The sequence below is a fragment of the Numida meleagris genome, chromosome Z (genome assembly GCF_002078875.1).
Source record: "Numida meleagris isolate 19003 breed g44 Domestic line chromosome Z, NumMel1.0, whole genome shotgun sequence".
Taxonomy (NCBI): Eukaryota; Metazoa; Chordata; class Aves; order Galliformes; family Numididae; genus Numida; species Numida meleagris.
Genome location: NC_034438.1, coordinates 57,984,621 through 58,006,547, shown reverse-complemented (window position 1 = coordinate 58,006,547; position 21,927 = coordinate 57,984,621). Strand labels below are relative to the sequence as shown.

The following is a 21,927-nucleotide window of genomic DNA, read 5'->3' as shown; positions in this document are numbered from 1 at the left end:
GCCAGAGCAGGGCTACCCGCCCCTCCCAGCCCGCCCCGCATGGTTCCCTCCCTCCCCCCCCGGAAATCCACGAAGCTTCTCCCCAGGCTCCCCAAGGTTTATTACGACTGTCATTTTATTTAGACGATCGTCTGATGGGCAGGGAGCCGGCTAGGCGCTCCACTCTGCTGTTTCTCATTCACTCGGGAGGTGGGGGTGGACGCGCAGCCCCCCCGGAATGGTGCAGCGCAAGGGACAACCCCAGGCACTCCAGCGCCGGTCGGGCCCACCGTTTCCTCCAGGTTTTCCCTGTGCAAGGGCGCGGAACTCGGCGCTGGGGCAAAGAAGCAGCAGCTGGGATGAGAGCATTTTTATTTTTGGTCGTGGGGGGCTCGCTGTGCTTTACAGATCCTTGTGGAAGCACAAGCCAGGAGAAGGCACGGTAAGGAAAAGCCGTAAGAACTGGGCAATTGCTACAAGTAGAAAAACGGGTACACTTCGTTTCTTATCGACACTTAAAAAAAAGAAATTCATTCCCGTGACGTTTGACAACTCGCCCCCGACACCGGCGTCGGACGGCGGCTGGGAGACAAACTTCCCCGGCCCTCTGCTCCTCCTCCTCCTCGGAACGCAGAAGATACTTTCCCCTCCGCATCTCTAAGGGGAGCGGGTCCAGGCCGTTTTCCCACCTTCCCCCGCCGCAGGTCCCCGTGGGAATCCGCAGCGCAAAACCCGCGCAGGCTGCGGCTGACACTGCAAAACGGAGGATTTCCAAGAATCATAGAATCACAGAAGCATTTCGGCTCAAAAGTGGTCTTCCCGTGCGCCCTCGAGGGGCACAACCCGGGCACACCCCCAGGCCCCGCCCCTAGGTGTGGGAGCATCACAGGGGAGGGCTGAGCTGGGGGTCACAAACTCTCGGGCAACGTAGTGAGTTTCACCTCCCCATCGCTAACCACATCAGAGGCGAGGTGGGCATGGCCACTGCACAAAAGATCACTTCAATTTAGCATCATCAAACCTGAAAAGAGCTTTAATTAGCGCGCTCACAGGCTGGGCACGCCGTCGGGCACGTCGTGCAGCTGATGCAGCGCAGAGCGGCACACAGGGCAGAGGGAACTGCGGAGTGGGCGGGGGTACACGCCAATGGCAAAGTCCATAGAAACCCAGAGTGTGAAAACGGAAGCATTTTTGCATTTAAAAATAAACAGGAAAACGTGGCCTTTCCCTTTCCTTTTTTTTTTTTTTTTTCTGTCGTATTTCACAGTGTGATCCAGGTGGTTAATGAATAGCCACTTTTTTAAGTGGCGCTTTCAAAAGCAAGATAAGATCCACAGATAATGCCATTGATCCGGCAGGTGGAGAAAATCTCTACAACAAAGGGGCTTTTCCATAAATCTGGACCAAACTTCTCTGACCCTCCTATCAGCAGAAAGACTGAAGAGCTGATCCCACTCGGTCGCCAAGAAAGAGAAGACTACCGGATCGAGAAACACAGCCCCAGCAGGGCTATGTCAGGGCAATTAGAGCTGCACCATGCTGCACTGTGCAGTACCACTGTCAGCCTTAATCTGCGTGTTGATGGGCAGCACAAAATCCAAGTTACAGCCCACAGGAAGCACAGCCAGTGAACCCATATTGCTTTGACAGTTGCACTCATCTAGAAATAATGCAAAACGTTATTTAGATGTATACATCACGACCCTGTGCTCTAGGAAGAAAACAATCTAATGAGGGGCTGGGAGACTCCTTGCAGAGAGTGAGAAGCAAAGAGACTTTCCCCCCTTCCTCCTTTTACAATTCTTCATATTTTATTCTATTGGAGCGCCGTGTTGGGGCTGGCTTCACTGAACTGTTCTTTGCCTCCATTGCTTCGCTGAAGAACTTGAAAATGGATGGAAAACTCTTCCAGGAAGTCAGTTCGTGACGCTCCGTACCTGCAAAACAAAGTCACAGCATGAGTCACTTCACGGTGGCCTGAGCATTGCAGCAAACCTGCTCTGCAACCACAGGTATATGGGCATACAGTGGTGGGGCTGCATTTGTGTCAGAATGGCAGGAGTCCGGAGGCATCTCTGTCCAGGGAACACACAGTGCCTTGTGATGTTTGGCTCCATGGCAGCACCTTATCTATCCAACTGAGAACAGCTGGAGCACTTTGTCCTGTATCTTTTTTTGTTTTTCATTGCTTTTAGCTTGATATATGCTTATTAGCCAAAGCAGAGGCCAGACCTCAGCAGAAATCACTGCATGGCGGTAGTGCTTCCTTCCTCAATAAAACCAAACTCGACACGTGGGCAGAAAGCAAGCATCATTCCACTCTTCCCTCGGTATCCCACTCATCCATATCCCTTAGTTTGCTGAGTATTTCTATTGCTTTACAAGTGTTTCCTTGAATGTGTGCCGCATTTGCTTGACTTACAAAAACAAACAACAAAACATCCAAAATCAACCCAAGAGAAGCGCTCACCTTCCCACGGAGCTGAGCGCCGGGGAAGCGCCGGGATCTCTTCCTGGAGACCCCAATTACCCGGAGACGCTGCCTGGAAGTCTCTGGATCCCAGGCCTCTGTTTGATACTTTAACATTGTTAATGATAATTCTTTAGTCTGTAATAGTAGGTCATTGCTATGGTTACTCTACAATGGCGCAACACTTCACTTTCCCCTTCAGCTATTCGCTGAGACCCGGTAACCACGTTTGTTGCCTAGCAACAGTTTTGTGACAGTACCACGATCTGGGGGTGACGACATGGAAGGACGTGGCAGGCCAGCGGGGACAGCAGGCACAGACCCTCCACCTGTAGGACTCTCACTGTGTCCCAGCACAGGACACGAGCCCTCGGTGTGGCTGGTGTCACTGCGGTGCCTGGAAGCCTTTGGTGGCAGTGCCTCCAGGCAGTGCCACATGTGCGTCACCTGCCAGTACTGGTTTTATGGATGGAATGGATGCCAGAGTGCAGATTGACGGTGCTCCTGACAGACAGGTCCCCTCGCACACCTGTGTCACACACATGGAGCACAGTGCAGAGCCCCGCCAGGCACAAGGCCTCACAGATGGCTCCCCGGGCCTGCACCAACACAGATCCAGCGCCATCGCCTGCCTGCAGCCATCCCCTTCTGTCCCTGTCGCATCATGTGCATTAATATCTGCTGGATTCAATTAGGTGAAAATACAGGCAGCGAACATTATGCTTTTCTCTCTCTCTTTTTTTTTTTTTAATCAACAACATTCTTCCTTTGTGAAAGGGCCATCCAGAAACAAAGAGTGACAAAACAGTAAGTTTCAGAAGCCTCCCCTTCCCTTTCTCCGCCTTGCCTTCTCCCATGCACTCTCCTCATTTCCTCAAGAGAGATCAGGCTCACATTCACTGGTGTTACTGAAACTGATTAACCTAAAGCTTTCCTGTAGCAACCCCTCTCAACCCACCCCTCTCAAAAAAACAATTCAAGCTTTGAATCTAGAGGGACTCAATGATTCACTGGTCTAAAGCAATTTTAACACTCCCTATTTTCTCCTTCCTTGTGACTATCTTACTGACAGATGAACAATTTCCCTGGCGATAAAATCACTACAATGGCTATTTAGTTTCTGGGATTATGATGATTCTTTGCTTGATTAATATTGCAATAAGAAAAGCTTGCCAAGTATCTGCCTTGGCCCTTTATAGTCATTTAAAGGTCAAATTTTGTCCTTTCTTATTCACATTCAACTACTACTGAAGTGAGAGCCCTAAAAATTTAACATGGCACAGACTGTGCATTTATGATTAATATACCAAAGGCTTGGAAAATTTGACAGAAGTGAGAGGAGTTATGTCCTCAGGGTGATGACAGATTTGGCCATAAGGTTTTTGCCAGAGGAAAAAATATCATTGATGACTGCAATCTCAATTGTGTATTTAGTAGTAGATAAATCTAAATTAAATGCTTGATAAGCCATCTTTTTTTTGATGGAAAGAATCATTTGTGAGGGTCATATAACAAGAAGCTTTTGTACTACAGCTAAGATACTCAAAGGTATATATCCTCATAACGCTCACTAATTTCAACAGCTGTGATTATAGATTGCACAACTCAAAACACTGCATTAAGCAATGGGTTGGAGCACAGTGTATGGTGGTTTACGGCATTCATTCTTGGAGAAATCTGGGGACTGTGTGTTGTGTAACAAAAAGATGTATGCAAACTGCTACATGTGGGAGACAGCTAGAACATCCTAAAATATGCTAGTGCTACTGCTGCAGAAGGACAAAACCTATCAATCTTGCTTCTCCCAGCCCCAAAGAGACCCAGAGGGGGCTGCCAAAGGGGCCACTCAGAGACCTGCAGATGGATGGGAGACGGTGCTGGAGAAGCACCAGCATGGCAGTCAAAAAACACAGAAAGAGTGTTTGAGAGAGATGTGACCTCCTGGCTTCTAGTGCAAGAGGAGGAAAGGAGAGCTGGATTTGTATTTTATTAAATGCAGAACACACTCAGGGAGGAACTCCAAAGGTGAATCCAGCAATATGTGAGGTAACGCAAGCAATGTAAAGCAGTTAACAAGTTACAGAATCAATTTATGCACTGCAAGAAAGAGATATTGACAATTAGAAATAACGTGGACTTGACAATACAGTTGTTAATACAAAAAATCAGGTAAGGGAATACTCGCTAAAATTGAATATACAAATCACCAGGTCTGGATGACATGCATCTGAAGGTCTTCAGGGAATCAGTTAATGAACTTGCTGAACTACTGGCAATTATTTCTGAGAATTCATGCACAATCAGGTAGGCACCAAAGGACTGTGGTGAGAGGAGGAAGAAAAACAATGGTAGTCTGAGAAAAGAAGGATTAAATGAAATTAACACACATTTATATTTGAATGTTATTAAAGCAAGAGATCTGCAAAAAAAAACCCCTCAAAAACAACAACAAAAAAAACCTTAAACCCTGAAAGTACCTTTAGTGTAACATAAGCCCTAGAACAAAACAGGCTCGGATTTAATAGGAACAAACGAGAACCAAACTCAACCACTTTAATGAATCACAAAAATTGGGGGGCAAAAGATTGATCAATTTCTGCATAGGTTAATCTGACACTGAGCATGGGAGGAACAAGAGGAATCACAAGTGATTATGACCTCCTCTATCTGGTAGGCTGCCATGGCCCTTGCCTCTTTGTGCATCAGTGTGCTTTGCTCCTGCTTTGCTCCTGCTTTGCTCCAGCAAGGAACCTTCACCAGGCCTGGGATTTTTGGGGCCAGATCCAGCCTTATATGACTCCTCATAGAGGACATGGGTAGGCACTTCTGCAGGTGCCCTGCAGCACCCAGCATGAGTGCACTGGTGATGTGTGTGCTGCTCTCATGGTGACTGCAGACACCAGGTGGCCATGGTGCCCATGCAGGTCCAGGCTCTGCATGCGGGGCTCTGGTCCAGCGTCTCACCTCAGCATCGTCCCTCACCTCCTCACACTATGAGGCATCTCTGTGAGTAAGTGCTGTTGCACCTCTTGGGAAGTGGCTAGAGTGCTTGAGAAGATAACTAATACATAGTGATGTCAGGCGGAAAATATATCTATGGTGTCCTAGAGGGACTGGTATTAGGGCTCAAGTCTTTTAAACATGGCTGTGAGTGAGTGATCTGAAAAAAAGAATGAGACCGCTTATTAGTTAACTGGATGAATTAAAAGATGATACATTGAATAGGAGATAAAGGAAAAAGAAGAGGCAGAGAAGAAATTAATAACAATAATAAAATAGAAGGGGTCTGAATGGGTAGAAAAAATACAAAAGCTCAACAAAAAAATGAAGTTTGGATTGATGTCTTCAGAGGTGGCTGTGTGCCGTGGCCAGGCACGCAGCCATCCTTACTGTGTCTATGCTTTGCTCCCACCCAGGAAAGCTGTCCTTTGGTGGCACTGGGATGGAGCGCTGCCCGCCTGTGGGCTGCCATTGCCATCACTCGCTCCGGCGCAGCGGCATGGCGGTCACCGTGGTCACCAGCTGCGCGGCACAAAGGTGCCCCCCTGCCGTGCCTGCCCACTGCGCCACACAAAAACCTCCTCCCGTGGTGTTTAGAAGCGTGCAGCACAATGGTGACTCCCCACGGGGATGACACGATGTGCTGGACAAAGGTTTCCCATGCTGCACAGGAGCAGAGAGACTTCGAGGCACAGCTCCGCACTGAGGCACGTCTGCAGAGAAAAGTTTCCAGGTTGAAAAGTTTCTCCACAGATATTAGCCACAACGCTGACCCAGGGTCTGATTCTTTCAGCAGCAGCTCAATACTTCAATACCGCAGGCTTCAAAAAGCATTAAGGGTGCTCCACGCCTCAGGATTTAGTTCCTGATGGAGGAGACAGCCTCGCCGTTCTCCATGAAGCACCTCGCACGGTGGAAAGCTTCCAGCCGGTGTTGGTAGGAGTGGATCCTACGCCAGCTGCCACATCAGACCTCGTCCCCCAGCACCATATCGCTCGCCTCTGTGCTTGCGGTGCCAGGCTTTGAAACACACCAGAGCAAAGAGCCTTATCAAAGCTCTCTCTGAATATTTCAAAGGGTGAAAGGCAGCCTTCTGGGGCCATTTGCACAAACAGCAGCAATTTAAAACTTAGCAAGTGTGTTTTATTCATATTTATAAAACGTGAAGAAGCAATGCCATTCATTCTCCTTTTACAAACAAATGAACAAATGAACAGTCACATTCCCCTCTGACCCAGCGATGCAAATACCATTCAGAAGGATTTAATGGAAATTTATCTTTCTTTCTCCCATGATACACACATGCACAAATTAAAGTCTTCACATAAGACTTTATACTCTTACATATGCCACTCTGCAATGGTGTTAAAATGCAATTACACCATTCAAATCTTCACGTGTGTGAGAAAAAGATATTCCTGCCTCCGATGCATCTATCTTTCTGTTTGCTACTAAATGACTTCTATATCACAGAGTTATTTCCAAACAGGAATTTAACTTTTTAACCTCTGGCTGTGTGAGATGTTATCCAGAATGACAGGTTTAACTATTTTTAATTCATAAGGTTTCTTCATTTACTATTCTTGGAGAAGGATCCCCTGGATCTGTACAAAGTGGAATGTGGTTTGCGGAAATTATCGTCTGCTGCGTTTGTTTTGCTCTACTGATGTAAACTTCCAGATCTCAAACCCCAAAACAGAAGACTCTCTCAAAGCATGAGTAAAGCTAAGGAAAAAGGAGATTTAATAAATGTCTTGTTTAAAGTCATTAAGTACTTCTGACAGGGAGCACGAGAACTTCAGGAAAAACATTGGAAAGGAGTATATTAGCTCAAAATGTTTGAGAATTGACAATCTTAGGAGCTTCTACATATGCTGTTCTAGACTTCTGAATGGTGAAGGAAGGTTAAAAGCTTGGGAAAAATTGAGAGAAGCCGTAAACCAATTAATGAAATGGAAGCAGTGATTTCTGAGGGGATATTAAAACAAATAAGCAAACAAAACAAAAGAACAAGAACAAAACCGTGGTATGTTTAGTTTGGCTTAGAAGTAATTGTCTGTGGAGTCATGGACATGATAACCATCTAAAAACGTCTGAGTAGGGAAATTAATTCTTTGGATGAACCAAGAGGGAAGAACTAGACAAAGCTGAAGAAATGAAAATACAGCTTATGGAGAGGGCTTAGACTCACAGTATGCTAGTTTAGATGGAATACTCATGCAAAGAAAACTGTGGGAAGCTGTTTGGCAAAGCTCAAGAATAGACTACACATACTAAGACACATTATGCTACATTACTGTCTCCCGTGGCACTGACAACAGTGTTTATTTTTGTCGGATATTTATTATCTCTTGTATCTTTAATGGAATGGCAGAAACAGGGCAGCAAGAATTCCACCAATCCAGGCCAAAGATTATCTCTGAGCTCCTACATTTGCAATCTGTTTTTTTTTTCCCTCATTTGCAGCACACAGTCTACACACAAGCGACAAGTGGCTTGAAAAGGTAATAAAATATGTTACAATTTCCTCTCAGCCTACATGCGAAAGATGCAAAAACACATACAAAAACTGAGTGCAAGCAAGGTTTGTAAAGCAAGAAAGAGATTGGAGGCTAACACATCGTTGCAGCTCTCATTTTCCACCACTCTTCGTTAAATATTAAGGGGAGTCCCATGAGCACGGGTCATTTGTTTGCTCCTCTGAGTGCTAACTGGCTAAATAAGTGAAAGTTGTAAGGTCATTCACATCTGAGCAGAGGTCACTGGAAGCCAAGAAATTTTCTGTTGAGTATGCATTATAAAAAGGAAAGAAAGAGTACTGAATAGCTATGCTATCTTCCTAGTCAGAGCGTGGCTCTCTGGCTGGGACAGAGCTGTCATTTCCATCAGTGCGATGGTCAGACTGTAGGCAGCTGCAGTAATGCAAATGGCATACAAATACATTAACAAACAGTGAGAATTAGAAAAAGGCAACAGCTAGAAGTGGAGGCTGATAAAATGGCATTTCAAGAGATGGAAATGTCACAATCTCTGGTTTTAAAGGAGTACCAGGCCATGGGCTGGCTGTAGGTTGCTCTGGGGTGACTGGTCCTACACAGCAAACCTATTCGCAAGCCCAAAATTTCACAGAAACCTTTTTATACAAATGGGCAAGAACATAGGCAAATTGGCAAACCCAAGTGAAACTGCTGCAATCTGCCCTGCAGCCTGTGTGGGCAGCAGAGGCTTAATGCTTGAATCAGCCCCAGACCTCACAACCAAGGGTGGATGGGGACTTACTTGCCCATCTTGTTTCCACAAGATCCAGCAGTGGTGTTGGAAGGGACTAGGACACACTGGCAGATGGCAGGGAGGCAGTGGAAAGGACACTGGCTAGCAGCTCATGAGGCCCGGCAGCAGCCCTGCATTCTCCAGGAACCAGGACACAGGAAATTTTGCTGAAAACTCGCTGCCACTGAAATGACACAGATGACTGTCCCATCAGCCCTACAGTTTTCCAGCCATTGCTAGCTTGGTCAGACTGGCAGCATGACTTTGAGCAATGCTCTTGCCCAATGGAGTTCTAAGAGCAGTGAACACTTGCATGAGATCAAGACATATTCTTGAAGAAAGGGTCCCATATCAGTACAGTACAACTACAGGCTTCCAAAACACATGGTAAAGTGGTACTGCTTGCAGAGATAAGCAGGTAGGGATTGAAATTACATCAACATCTACATATATGTCTCTTTCTTCACACCTATACCCATATCTATATCCATATCCATATACAAACCTATACTCAAATCCATATCTATCTATGTTGATATATTTCTATCTACACATGCAACATATCTGTACCATCTATACCTATATCCCTTTTTGCATCTACGCATTTACCTGTATTTACACATGAACATAACCATTCTGTCAAATGTGAGATGAGAAGTTCAGACTTCATCATAGGAAGATGCTTTTGAGCTGAGAAAGTACCTATGCAAGTTTCAGGATCTCATCACTTTAAGTTAAGAGTAGGTTTGGCAACAGTTTCTTTGGAATATGATGGATGCAGCTGACACATTAAACAACTTCTTGAGTTTCTTTGCATCCAGTTCTGTTTTTTATTAGTCTGCGATTTTATCAGTTGTATCTAGACAACAGGTAGCACTGATTACATTTGCATGGTATGTCACAGTAGCTCTGAAGAGTTTTAATAACACACATCAGTGAGACAACTGTATTTTTAAAAGTGTAGACTGCTTTTCTTCTATCATGATCTAGAAAAAGAACTATAAAATTGCACCCAAGAGCACATAGTACTTAGCATTTGAAAATTGTCATCTTCTCAAGCAGGACAAAGGAAGATTATTTTATGAACAAAGGAAATTTACCTGTTCAATACCCTGTACTTCCTGAGACAACATACATACATATGGCTTCTTCAGAGACCACTACAAAATGTGTATTTAAGTTCCAAAGCTTCCACAGGTTATAAATCTGAGAAACACTAATTTACATGACAGACCTTGACACACAGCAGTGCCATAAAAGAAGTCAGTGGCATCTCCTTGTCCCCATGCTTCCCAAGGGAATGTCTAACGTGGTTTCCAAGGCAGTGCTCACCACGGCCATGCTTAAGCAGATCAAGATGGTGCAACCCAGACCTGTGGCAGCACCAGGCGCTCATGGGCACACAGCATTTGACACCTCCATCATACTGTGACAATACCTCTGCATTAATTCATTAATGCCAAATGAAATACTTGAAAGACAAATTTTAAAATATGAAATTATTCCAAAATCCCACAGCTTTTCAGTGCTTTTGGTACATATAGAGCACAGATCTGAAGTTACACTCCTTGCTGGAAAGCTCTGTTAACTTGGGAGAGTGCTACTTATGCACTGGGCATGTGAAAGGACCAGCGCTTAGAAAATAGCTAGTCTCTGTGATGCTGTTTTATGATTATTTGCTCCTAAATAGTAATTGTACCATCAAACATTCAGATAGAGAATTAATTATTGGAAATCATTCAGAAAATGCTGATCTAATCTTCCTTCACTGAAGAATATCTCAGATTTGTAAAACCCACCAGGCAAATGAAATTATGTAAATCACCCAAGGAACAGCTGTTCCAGCAGCATGAGCACAAGCCGATCCAGCTTTGGTGCTCCCAAAAATACAAGCAGCCAATGCGATGCTGTGGAAATGGAAGTGCCTGCACCCACAGCAGCTAGGAAGGGCAGTACTTTAAAGTCCCACATTATGTGACGGTACACCTTATCTAACAAAAATGGAAGAAGATCCTTAATCACCAGCAGGATAGGCACAGACCTGCAATTGCAATAACGCTATTATAAAGTAAAACAGCTGAATATATTTTTCTCCCATTCCATGCCTGAACTGATGTGGATGCCAACACTGGCAGTCATAGAAGTGAAGGAAGTCTTCCCAGGGACTCATGCTGATGGAACAAACGGGCCATGAAGCACTGCAGCAAAGGCACAGTGCTCTTATGATTGCAGCAAGAATCTGAGTACAAACATCGTAAGCCTGTAGTGAATAAATTAACTACTGCACTGTCCCCCCCCCCCCATCTTCTAGAGGAACACGTTCGTATTAAGGAACATTTCAAAGGGTTTTTGTTTTCTGAAGTTTCTGCTTGGATTATAATGTCCTGTTGTATCTTTGTAGGCAAAGGATCACAGTCAACACAAGCCCAGACTATTTTTAAAGGTAGAGGAATGGTATTTTACTCTTTTACTTTTTCCAGTTAAGTGCAGAGGCAACTCAGTCTTCTATTTCCTGCCACTAATGCTCTCACCATCCTTTCTATCGTCGTAAAAAAGCCCTGCCTTTGAAAGGAAACCCAATGCAACCCATTCTAACCCAACCCAACTCAGTCTCTCCATGGTGCCTTTGCCACCTCCCAGCCTCTGCCTGGTCCTCAGCGTATGGTTGCCCTGGGCCAGCCACAGGAAGGGCATATCCCCTGGTTGTCTTCCAGAGGTTAAGCGTGCGATGGTGAAGGAGAGGAAAGTCCCACCAATGCAGTTGTCACATCTGTGATACTGGTTGTACCTCTGTGGAAAGGCTGAGCAAAACTCATCCATCTTCCTGCTGACTGCAGCTGCCAGAGGGTAGGATCAGGGTGAACAAAAGGAAAGACTGGAGGGGGGCATCCACTCACTCTCCCACTACACACCTGTCCTAGGTGCCATGAGCTGCCAGAAGGGACTTGGCACTTTGTGTCAAGAAGTGAAATATAACAGTCTAAACCCAAGTGATCCTGAGGATCCCGAGTTGGCTGCTCACCACTTCCTAATGTATCTAAACTCCACTGACACCTCGAGTGTCTGATCTTAAAGCTTGTGCCTTATTGCAGCATTGCTTCTGTATATGCTCAGAAACACCTCACGCTTGACAGGGCAAATACTTTCACGGGTCTTAGGCAGATAAGCCACCCCACGATGCTCATAGGTAAATAAACCTCAAGGGGGAGGAATGCCCCCTTTTACTTTTTCATTTTTTCCCAAATCTCTTCTCACTCCTTGTCCATTTTTCCTCTATCCAAGACCTCTATTAGCCTACAAGGAATTTTCGAGTTTCTCCCCCCAAATTTGTCCACCATGCAGCTCTTCCCAAGCCCGTGCCCACCACATGCCCCTTAACTCTTTTTGCATCTCATCCACTCAGCTAGCCCATCTCTCAGTTCCTAATGTCTGCCACAGTTCCTCCACTCTTCTGACACTTCTTCAAACAGGCCTCACTCAGACCTTCTAAATCTAACTGTAAAAGTCTGAGATCTGGTTTTGGCAGGTATTTAGAAAACCCAGACACAGGCTGCACTAACCATTCGAGTGTAGTGGTGGGGCAGGAAAAAGAGGACACATCCATGAAAATACATCAACTCTACCCTGAACAGTAAGACAAATGAGTAGTTGATGACTGTGGGAAAGTTAGTACATTTTTCAGTGACTTTGCAGAAAGGAATTACGTCTGTGTTTGTAAAATGGCCTAGAAAACAGAACTGGGCCATCAGAATACAAACATCACATAACAAACAGAGTTCAAAATTCAAGTTCTGGAGTCACTGACAGGCTCTCTATTCATTTAGATAAAAGTTGAATAAAAAAACTCTATGAGAAACAACTGAAAAAAAAAAAAAAAGGAAAGATGGGAAGAAGACAATGTCATTTCACCAGTGAATTTACAATGATAGTGTAAACGTCAACCTTCTTACATTAGTGTGACCCTTGCTGGTCACTGCTAATGAACATTCTTGAAAAAGGCTCGGAACTGAACCTAGACTGTGAGATTTTATGGACAATGATCATCGTTGCGGGTCAAGTACATCTGCGCTTCAATCATAAAATTAATAACCTCTACAACAGCAGCTTTACATGTGGCTGTCTCTGAAGAATGCCATTTCTGTAACTCACAGCCTTTGGAGATGCTATTTATAATTTATATCCAATCTGAAGTGCAAAGATTTTTCTCTCCTGATCAATACAGGTCTGCACCCATTACAGCCCAGTGAGGAGAAGTATGTGGCTGGGACTGGCTCACGCAGGCAGCTCCGCTGGAGCACCCGCCTCTTTCGGCCACCTCTAGAATACTGGTTGGAAATGCAAATAAAGCAAAGCAACTCTTTGTAAGGGTGCCATCCCAGCTGTTAGTGTTGCCAACTAAATTAACTGCACATTTGCCTTAGAATTGCTCAGAAACTTCAGTTTTCTGGCAAGCTTCTCAGGAATTTCAGACTTTTACGCCCTAATTTGTAACACACCAGGACTCAATGCTTGACACTCTGAGTTTCCATATTGTGGAAACCTTCAATTTAAGACTAAGCACTAATTCACAGAGGCTTTGCAGATGTGAATTATACTAAATTTAACGAAGCTGAGTAATATCACACTTCCCATGACATAACCTCGGCAATGTCATCAGAGGGAGGTGCGCAGTGTAATGTGGCAGGGAGGGAAGCCAAAGGCAGTCATATCTCTGGGGAGACGAGTAGATTGGGTGTGAGCAGGGTGGGCTGACCCCTGCCAACGCCCGCCTGAGATCGCCTTCCCAGGGAGTCAGACGCATGAGTGTGTGTGGGAGGTGGGTCTGCCACTGCAGTGGGAAGAGCTCACAGTCTGGGATGAACACAGAGGGAAATGTTAAGTTTGTGATGGAAAGAGGAAAAAAAAAGCCTTAAAAATAAGACTTTCATTGCATTTTTTCCAAGTGTTTCTGAGCTGTGTCTGGAGAGGGCTCAACAGGGTGAAAGACAGACAGGTCTGCTCCTGGAGGAACTGCATAGCACGTCCTGCCTGGCATCCTCAGGAGAAGCAAGACAAGATGGGCCAGAAACCAGCACCCAAATCAGGGTCTTTCTGCAAACCCTGTTTTTATCACCCAATTGCAAAGCTGAAACGTTTTTATGTACTTTCAGTGTTTAAATTATCTCCTTTCGGGAGATCGAATTTCTTCCAAGATGGAGACTGATTTGCTATCACCATTAATAGAAGGAAAAAAAAGCCATCAAGCTCCAAAACTTGATGTTGCAGAGTCATCTCAAAGCGAAGGAAACTTAAGATTTCTCTGCCAGGCAGAGAAAGAAAAAAAAAGAGAGAAAACAACAGGGGTTAATGACCTTGTTGCATTTCCAAATAAAGGTTCTTGTTTCAAAATAGTGGCCTGACCTAACAACTGGTCTTTCTGTCTTCTGACCAGTGCTGCTAAGTCAGGCTGCCAAATTCCCAGAAAAAGCAAGCAAGGAACTTCATGTCATGATAGGGATCTTCTGTCAGGCATTCCACGGGTTCTGAAGAAAACTTTAGTTTAGTCTCTCTCAGTAAGAATGATGGTAAACTTTGAGAGCTGGAGATAGAAAACCAAGAAACTGCCAGGAAAGTGTTTTCAGAAGTGGAAGAGAGATGAAGTATTTAAATGAGTTTTGAAACTTGTATCAAATTATTTTCTTTTTCTTACATTGAAAATCTTAACTTTTTTTCATAAAATTAAAACAAAATGAAAAGAAGTTGTCAGTGTAATTTCTCTCTGAAGAATCGCTGAACTGAAATTATGTCATCTTGCATTAAAATTATCAGTTATTGCCACAGTTGGCCCACAAATATTATATTAAAAAAGCAGGAAGAAAATCACTTAAATACATTTGGGGAATTCTTTTGTTTGTGCCCCGTGCATATCTTTTAATACTTATTGCGCCAACTTGGCTTGGTTTGCCTAAAACACTGTAGGCTGTTTTTTTTTTTCAAAATAATTCTAAAACAACTGTTGATATATTAGGGAAAAAATGGCATGGGGAAAAACAAGATTGAGGTGGGAGCTGAAGTTAGTCTAAATGAGAACAATATCAGCATGCACAAATGCACAGACAAGCACAGTTTGACAGTCACTGCTCATAAAGGATCCTGCAAGGAGTTAATATAAAAACTAAATCTCCTGTAGAGGGAAGTTGGAGGGGAGCTTATATATAAGCACTTAAGGAAAACTTGCACCGTGGCTGGAATACATGCAGTGCATTCCCTGTTAGTCTAGGGATAAATGAAACGTTATAACCACAATATATTGCTACATTAAATTATGAAAACACTTTTTCAATCTTTTGTGAAAAGAGAATCTATGACTGACTGAAAAGCAAAGAACTCTCAGTCAACACCATGTGCATCTGTTATGACACGCTTTTCAGTTCCAGTACCACAATGACATGAACGTTTTGCATTTGTGCAGCTGTAGCTGCATTACGCAGGAGCCTCACTGAGCTTTGCAGTGCAAATACTCCACATCTTCAGATGCTTCAGTATTGCTTTGCCACTGGAAGCCCGTGGCATTGCTTCTGGGCTGGGAAAAGAGGGCAAATCAAGGGGATAGGCACTGTACGTACAGGATCTGTTCCCACATGGACTGCTTCATGAATTTGGGAAATCATCCACTGCTTAGGAAACTCTGCCCCAGGCTTCAGTCTGTGCACTGGAGCATCTGTAACAGGCAGGATGGGGAGGATTGGGCATGTGGGAGATTACTGGCCTCCCCTCCCTTCAGAGAGCTCACACAGCAAAGCAAATGCATCGCTGCACCATGTTTCTGTGGGATGTGCCTATGGTACATTTCTCTAAGGCATTGCGCAGCTGGACTTGCACACAGCACTGACCAAGTCTGAATTCTAATGTGCGCAGTAATACTTGGATTAAGTTTCACAGCAGAAATGTTTCATTAAAAAAAAAGAAAAAAAAGGAAAGAATAATATAATAAATCTGTGACAGACGTGCGTAGCAAATCAAAGAGATGCAACAGCTTTGGTAAGGGCTGAGAAGTTCTAAAACCAAATGCATCCTTAGGACACCCATTGCTTAATGTGGCTTTCTGAAATACAAAAAGCAGACACTTTTAAAATGTGTTTAGTATACCCAAATGGGTCATGGAGATATTCCTATCCGACTTTTGTGTATAAAGCAAGTAGATCCTTTGTAGTTAGAGATCGCCATAGTCTCCATTGTAAGAACTTGTTTCCAGTTGCTTATAAATTTTGCCAAGCAAAGTATTTGGGATGAAAATTCCCATGCTCAGTCTTTGCCTCAGGGTGATTATTATTATTTTTTTATGTCTCAACTAAAAGGATTTAGTCACTTCAGGAAATAAGATTGAGGAAAAACATGTTTTGCCTCTGATGGGAAGAAAAAAAGAGAAAATAAAAATAAAGCCCTACAAGAATTTCACTGAGCAGCTCCTGCATCTCTGTTCTTCACAGCCAGTTTGAAATTCGGAAGGTACGGCCCCTGTTGTCCTTTTGCAGTATCTCATGAAAAACCACCCAACTTTTCCCTAGCCACAACCCATTAAGTCTCATTTGCATATACTCAGCAGAGAGGCCTCAGAACTTGGTAGCTAAAATTGGCCCAGGATGGCTCCGAAGATGCTGCTTGCAATGGGCAAACTCTAGCCTAGGGCTTCAAGCTTATGGGAACAACTTCCATCCACAGTGCTCAGAGCTTTGTTCTGCCCTTGAAGGTCCCTTGTGTCTTTTTCCACCAGGCTCCTCTGCTGACACACAGCTGTCAGCCAGGAGTGGAGAGAGCTGGTCCAAAGAGACTGGGCTTTTGTAGTAGAACTTGAAATAATACCATTTTTAATGAAGCACAATGAGGAAATTAAGGAGGATGTAATTACAGTTTGAATATGGGAAACTCATGTAATATAGTACTTTGAAATGCTGGTCATTACATGGGTAGTGACTGAAATTAAGTGTTAGGATGAAAAAAAAAATATTTAAAGTGGAAACTGATGGCTACTTTAAAGAATGTCAATAGGGAATTAATGTCATTAGAGGAGAAAAAACCTGTGTGATTTCCCAGGTCTCAAGGAGGGTTTTGAAGCACTGCAGGCAGATGTCTCACCACACGAACACATCCTAAAGCACTCAGTCAAGACGTCTCTCCAACCTCTCCCATGGAAAAGCCTGGATCATGCAGTATCTTATGCCTGAAGTTTCCAGGTCACCTGACTCACTAGAAGCTGAAGTTCTCTCTGATGGTTAGTTAGGTCATTCCCTGTCACCAGAGAGCCCCTCCGCTCTTTGTGAGAAGCTGCAGCTGCCATGAGGCCGCCCCTCAGCTCCTCTGTTCTGTGCTGAACAAACCCAGGGACATCAGCTGCTCCTCACACATATAAAATACAAAATGTTTGAACACTCTCATTGTTCACTCCAGCACGAGATTGAACTGATTGGGCAATACTCCGAGCATTTCATAAAATGTTGGAGTTGAGAGTGGCTGGTCTCTAAAAGCAGTATTGTTCTGTAATTGCATCACGTGCATCTCCATACTCATCCTGAAAGCGCGCTGCAGGGGCTTTAGCTAACAGTTACTTATTTGAGGTTTGGTTAACTGAACAGTGAAAAAAGAAAATGAACAAATCAAAAAGCAGTATGAAGGGGCACGCATGGCACCATAAATGCAGCAATGATAGTGGTAATGATAATCATATCAGAAAGAATTTGTGCAGCTAAACTTTTATGTGGTACGATGAAAGATGCCATGACGTGTGTTTTGGAGTGACAGCCACACATTGATCCTTTTTCTTGCTTCAGCTATTAGCATGTGCATTTCTGTGCTAATGTGAAGTATTCTTTGACTGAGATAAGAAGGAAGGATGACACAGCCACAAGCCACTCCACAGCAAACAGAATCAATTACCTCCAAACAACAATTTAATTGATCAATTTCAAATACAGAAATTCTGCTGAGTCCACTAAAGTCGTAAGAGGCTCAGTTTCAAAAGGAGGCATGTATTACTTACACAAAATATGCAATAAGCCAGGCAAATTATGAAGGCATTAATCTGCCCAAGCAGGCAATCACCTGTATAAGCATTCATGTTCAGTGTCATATTTATAGCAATTACACTGTGCATCATATTATCATTCAGATAACACAGCACACTTTGCACACTTTTATCTATGTTTATGGCCAGTGTCTTTTAAACATTATCATCTACCGAGCTCCTTTGATTGCCACTGAGATGTTACAACATACTTCCCAGATGTGGCAGTGAATGATGTTGCTGTATGTACTCATATAGGCATTTCTTGCTTATCACGATACAATGACACACATTTACTCAGTGTGATACAAAAACTGCAAATGCCAAAATCCCAACTATTAGCTGCTCCAAGTTGTCATAATATCAAAGCACCATGATTTACTCCAGGCAAGATGCTCACCTACACATCAACCTGTACCACTTTAATTTAAATACATATGAAAATACTGGAGCCTGTAAGAAAGAAGGAATAAAGGAAAAATGACATATTTTTTCCTTCCATGGGCAAATGCATAAGCCCCAGTTGACAGTGCCCTGGTGTGCATCAGCTTCTCAAGTATTTGGTAAAAACTTTGCAATTATTCATTGACTTTTCAGGATAAAAATTCTTCTGCTCCCTTTGTTCGCTGCCTTGAATGCAAACTGGGCACTAGCGTAGACATTTCTCTCTTAAATGGCTATATTCCACATATTTAACTTGCTAAAGCTAGAAATTGAGCAGCTAACATTTTACAGAAAGCCAAATCTCCACCAGACACAAATCAGTTTGAGCAACAGTCATTGGGTATTATTGACATTCCTGGGTTTTGCATATTTGCCTTTTCAAAATATTTTCCCCAAATTTGAAGTAATGTCATTAAGTATAGCAGACTACTTGACAGGCTTCTATAGTAACAGGCAGCATAAGGAATTTTCTTTAAAGGGCTCATAATATGGATGCTGAAATAAGGCTCATTTTTACTTAATGTGGATCAAGTGTGTGAATAAAGTGTGAAAAATATGAAGTAGGAATAAAAACAAGGCTAAAAGAATTAGGCTTTTCACTCTTTAAAAATAAATACTGGAAAATTGTTTCATTTAATAAAGTTCCCAGCTTTGCAATCCATATAGCTCCTCTACAGTCCCTTTAAATACAACAAAGATATATCATTACACAAGCAGCAATACAAATCTGTTCTTCTCTGGGATTTGTGCAAAAAGGAATGTTTAAGCCATGGACTTATAACAAGTTTTGTCTATGATGAAAATCTGGGACTGTCAGAAAGCTCCAGCAAGAATGAAATACTCTCTATCTGCTAATGGTACTTAAAAACAATGTCCTGTGCCTTCCTGTTCATGAGGTTTGGTTCATGACTCACAGCTCTGTATGTGTGCCTAACAAATACAGCCTACACTCTGGGGGAACCCAAGGAACTGAAGGAACCAAGCAAATAAGCATGGGAAGTTCTTCTGCACCTGATGCTCTGTGAATACTCCAAGATTTATCTCTGCTGCCTGGGAACTTGAAATGTTGGGGCATGGAACCAGATGATGAAGATTCCTTTCAGTACCACCCATTTTCATCCACTAAATTAAAAATAAAACCAGCACAATTCTTGAACAGCTACTTCATGTTCCAGATCTTCTTAGGAGGAACAGGCCAAAGTCAAGCTTGCTGAGCTGTACCACAATCAGGCTCCCCACAGTTTTATAGATTTAAAGAGCCTAACATTGTTTCAGAGAGCCACACTGTCACAAAGGGGCATTGTAAGTGCTCAGGTTGTCAGTCTGTTGAGCTATCAAAGATTAGTTCATGTAGAAATGTACCAACATCCTTCATATAAAGCTAATCAAATCTGAAATTTCTGATGTGTCACCTTGAGGAATTTATTATTTGTAAAGTAATCCAGAAAACAATGAGATGCACAGCTGTAAGAATTACTGTTACACAGGCTTTGTGACAATACATTAGTTTTGTTGTTCCTTTTGTGCCTGTACTGAATAACAAAACTTTCTTCATGGCACTAAGTCATGTGAAATGTTGCTCTTAGAAGTAATAACCAGTTCAGATATACAACTACACAGGAGCTGTTTCCTATTAATGACTGGCATGTAACTGTAAACACAAGCGTGTACAGCCACTTCCCTCCTTGTAATGGCCCCACACCTGATGGGGAAAGGTGCCAGAAGTCATGTTAGCTCTACGACCTCTCTTGCTTGTTTCTCCCCATTGGGCCTGTTCCAGTGGGATCAGATTTTAAATGCCATGCAAACAACATAAACTTTAAAATTCATGCAGTTTAAATGCATACATAATTTGGAGCATATTTACGTATCCGTGTTCATAAAACACAATGCCTGAAAATACAAACCAGGCATGCCAGTGTGTATGCATTTTACATGCACAAATGCATGCTAAGCCCATCTGAAAATCTGCCCACTCCATATCGACATGACTTTGTCTTGAAAGTAAGACAGTGTAGGATCCCACTAAAAAAGACAGATATCTAGGTAACTGAACTGCAGTATTTGTTCATCCTGTACTATAAATTAGCACATGGTACTCATGTATGCCACCGGCTAATTTTTCTGAATTAAACATTTATTTTTAGCACTGATACTTGCTCTTGGTTGTTATGTATAGTTTTGTATGTATATAAATTTATGTTTATGGCACAACGTAAATAAGAATTTTGCATTTGAGATCAGCTATCCTGGTGAGTAAATGGCTATGCATATAAACAAATCTGTTCACTACCTTCAAATATTTTTATTTGTCATATAATTATACCATATATATATATCTTCACAGATGTATAAAATATATTCTTAGGAAAATTGCCACAGATTGTTGTTGCTTATATTAAGTACATGGAATATTTGTGTACTGTGTTCCATACTTATATACATGAAGCATATTTGTATACATATAGAACTGCCAAATATTTCACTCCTGTTACTATACAAACAGGTTGAAATCACTGGGAAGAAAGAAAAAAAATCACAACAAAAACCAACACGAAAACAACTTAATTTCCAGGGTGTTTTTGAGAGTGGGTTACCAATTTACTTTTCAGAAAATGTATATTGAGAAGGCTACAACATACTAGAGCTAAGGGAGTGCTAGGTAGCATTGCAGCTAAGGATGCAGCTTTTATCAATCCAATTAAATCAAGAGTTGCTCACGCCACAGACTTTGCTCTCACTACTTGCTCTAAACACAGTCCTGCCTGGACTTAACTGCTCATCCAAGCATCTCATCAGCATCTGCACCACCATCAGAGGCCTGGCACAGTTGCCACTGCTGTCCCATTGGGCGCAGAACCATGCTGCCTGCTCCTCCAGCCTGATCCTGCAACTGCTTGTAGCATCATGCAAGCAAGACCTCCTCTGCTGTCTGACGGGCTGCAGGCTGCAACACCATGAGTTCCTGCCCACAAAATGAAAAAGAGAAGTGTGCAGGAGAAAATAAAACAAAACTCTGACTTTTACCCATACTCTATATTTTCTTTCTATCCCCAGTGCGAAGCACTGAAGGACTAGGTGAGGCACAAAAGGAGACACAAAGAGCATTTTCTGGTGGCTTCAAAGGGGCTTGCTTCAAGCGGCATTGATGAGATCAAGAGGAAACTTAGATTCTGAAACAGTGTGGGAGTTTTCAAAATGGAATTTAAATAACTAAAAGAGTAACAAGGGATGTGAGGTGAATTTCAAAATATTAGCATTAACAACTTCCTTTTTTTAGACAGGATTTCTCTGGCAAATAAAGCTGTTAAGTGATTTCAATAGCATCAATATTATACACAAAATTGTGGTATCACTAATAACAATGAGAAAGAAAAGAATTCTCTTGGGAGACATAAAACCGATGTGCAACAAGTTATACCCTCACTCTCCTAATCCAGTCTGCATTATTTTATTTCATGTTTTTTGAATATATTAAAAGGCTCATTTTTTTCACCCCTCTCCCCTCCCTCTAAAGCCTTTTAAAAAGCATTCACAGCACGTCCCCAGACTTACAAAAGTAGACAGTGATAAGGCAGAGGAGGTGACGTTGAATACTGTTTATTGCAGGGAGGGACAGCCCCTGATGCCAAGGCTAAAGCTGAACCAATAGATCAGACCCTCAGGGTCCTGAATTTACATTTCATGAGCTTAATATCTTGCCTGATTTATGATTTGCCTTTCT

General features: G+C 42.9%; 1 protein-coding gene across 1 annotated transcript in view; it reads right to left on the bottom strand.

Moving 5' to 3' along the window:
• FAM172A (family with sequence similarity 172 member A) overlaps positions 1,176–21,927 on the bottom strand; it is a 266,705-nt gene continuing 245,953 nt past the window's right edge. Inside the window, exon 11 of the mRNA XM_021379623.1 lies at positions 1,176–1,916. Coding sequence (XP_021235298.1) covers positions 1,774–1,916 — 143 coding nt within the window. The 3' untranslated portion in view covers positions 1,176–1,773. The remainder of the gene's footprint in view (positions 1,917–21,927) is intronic.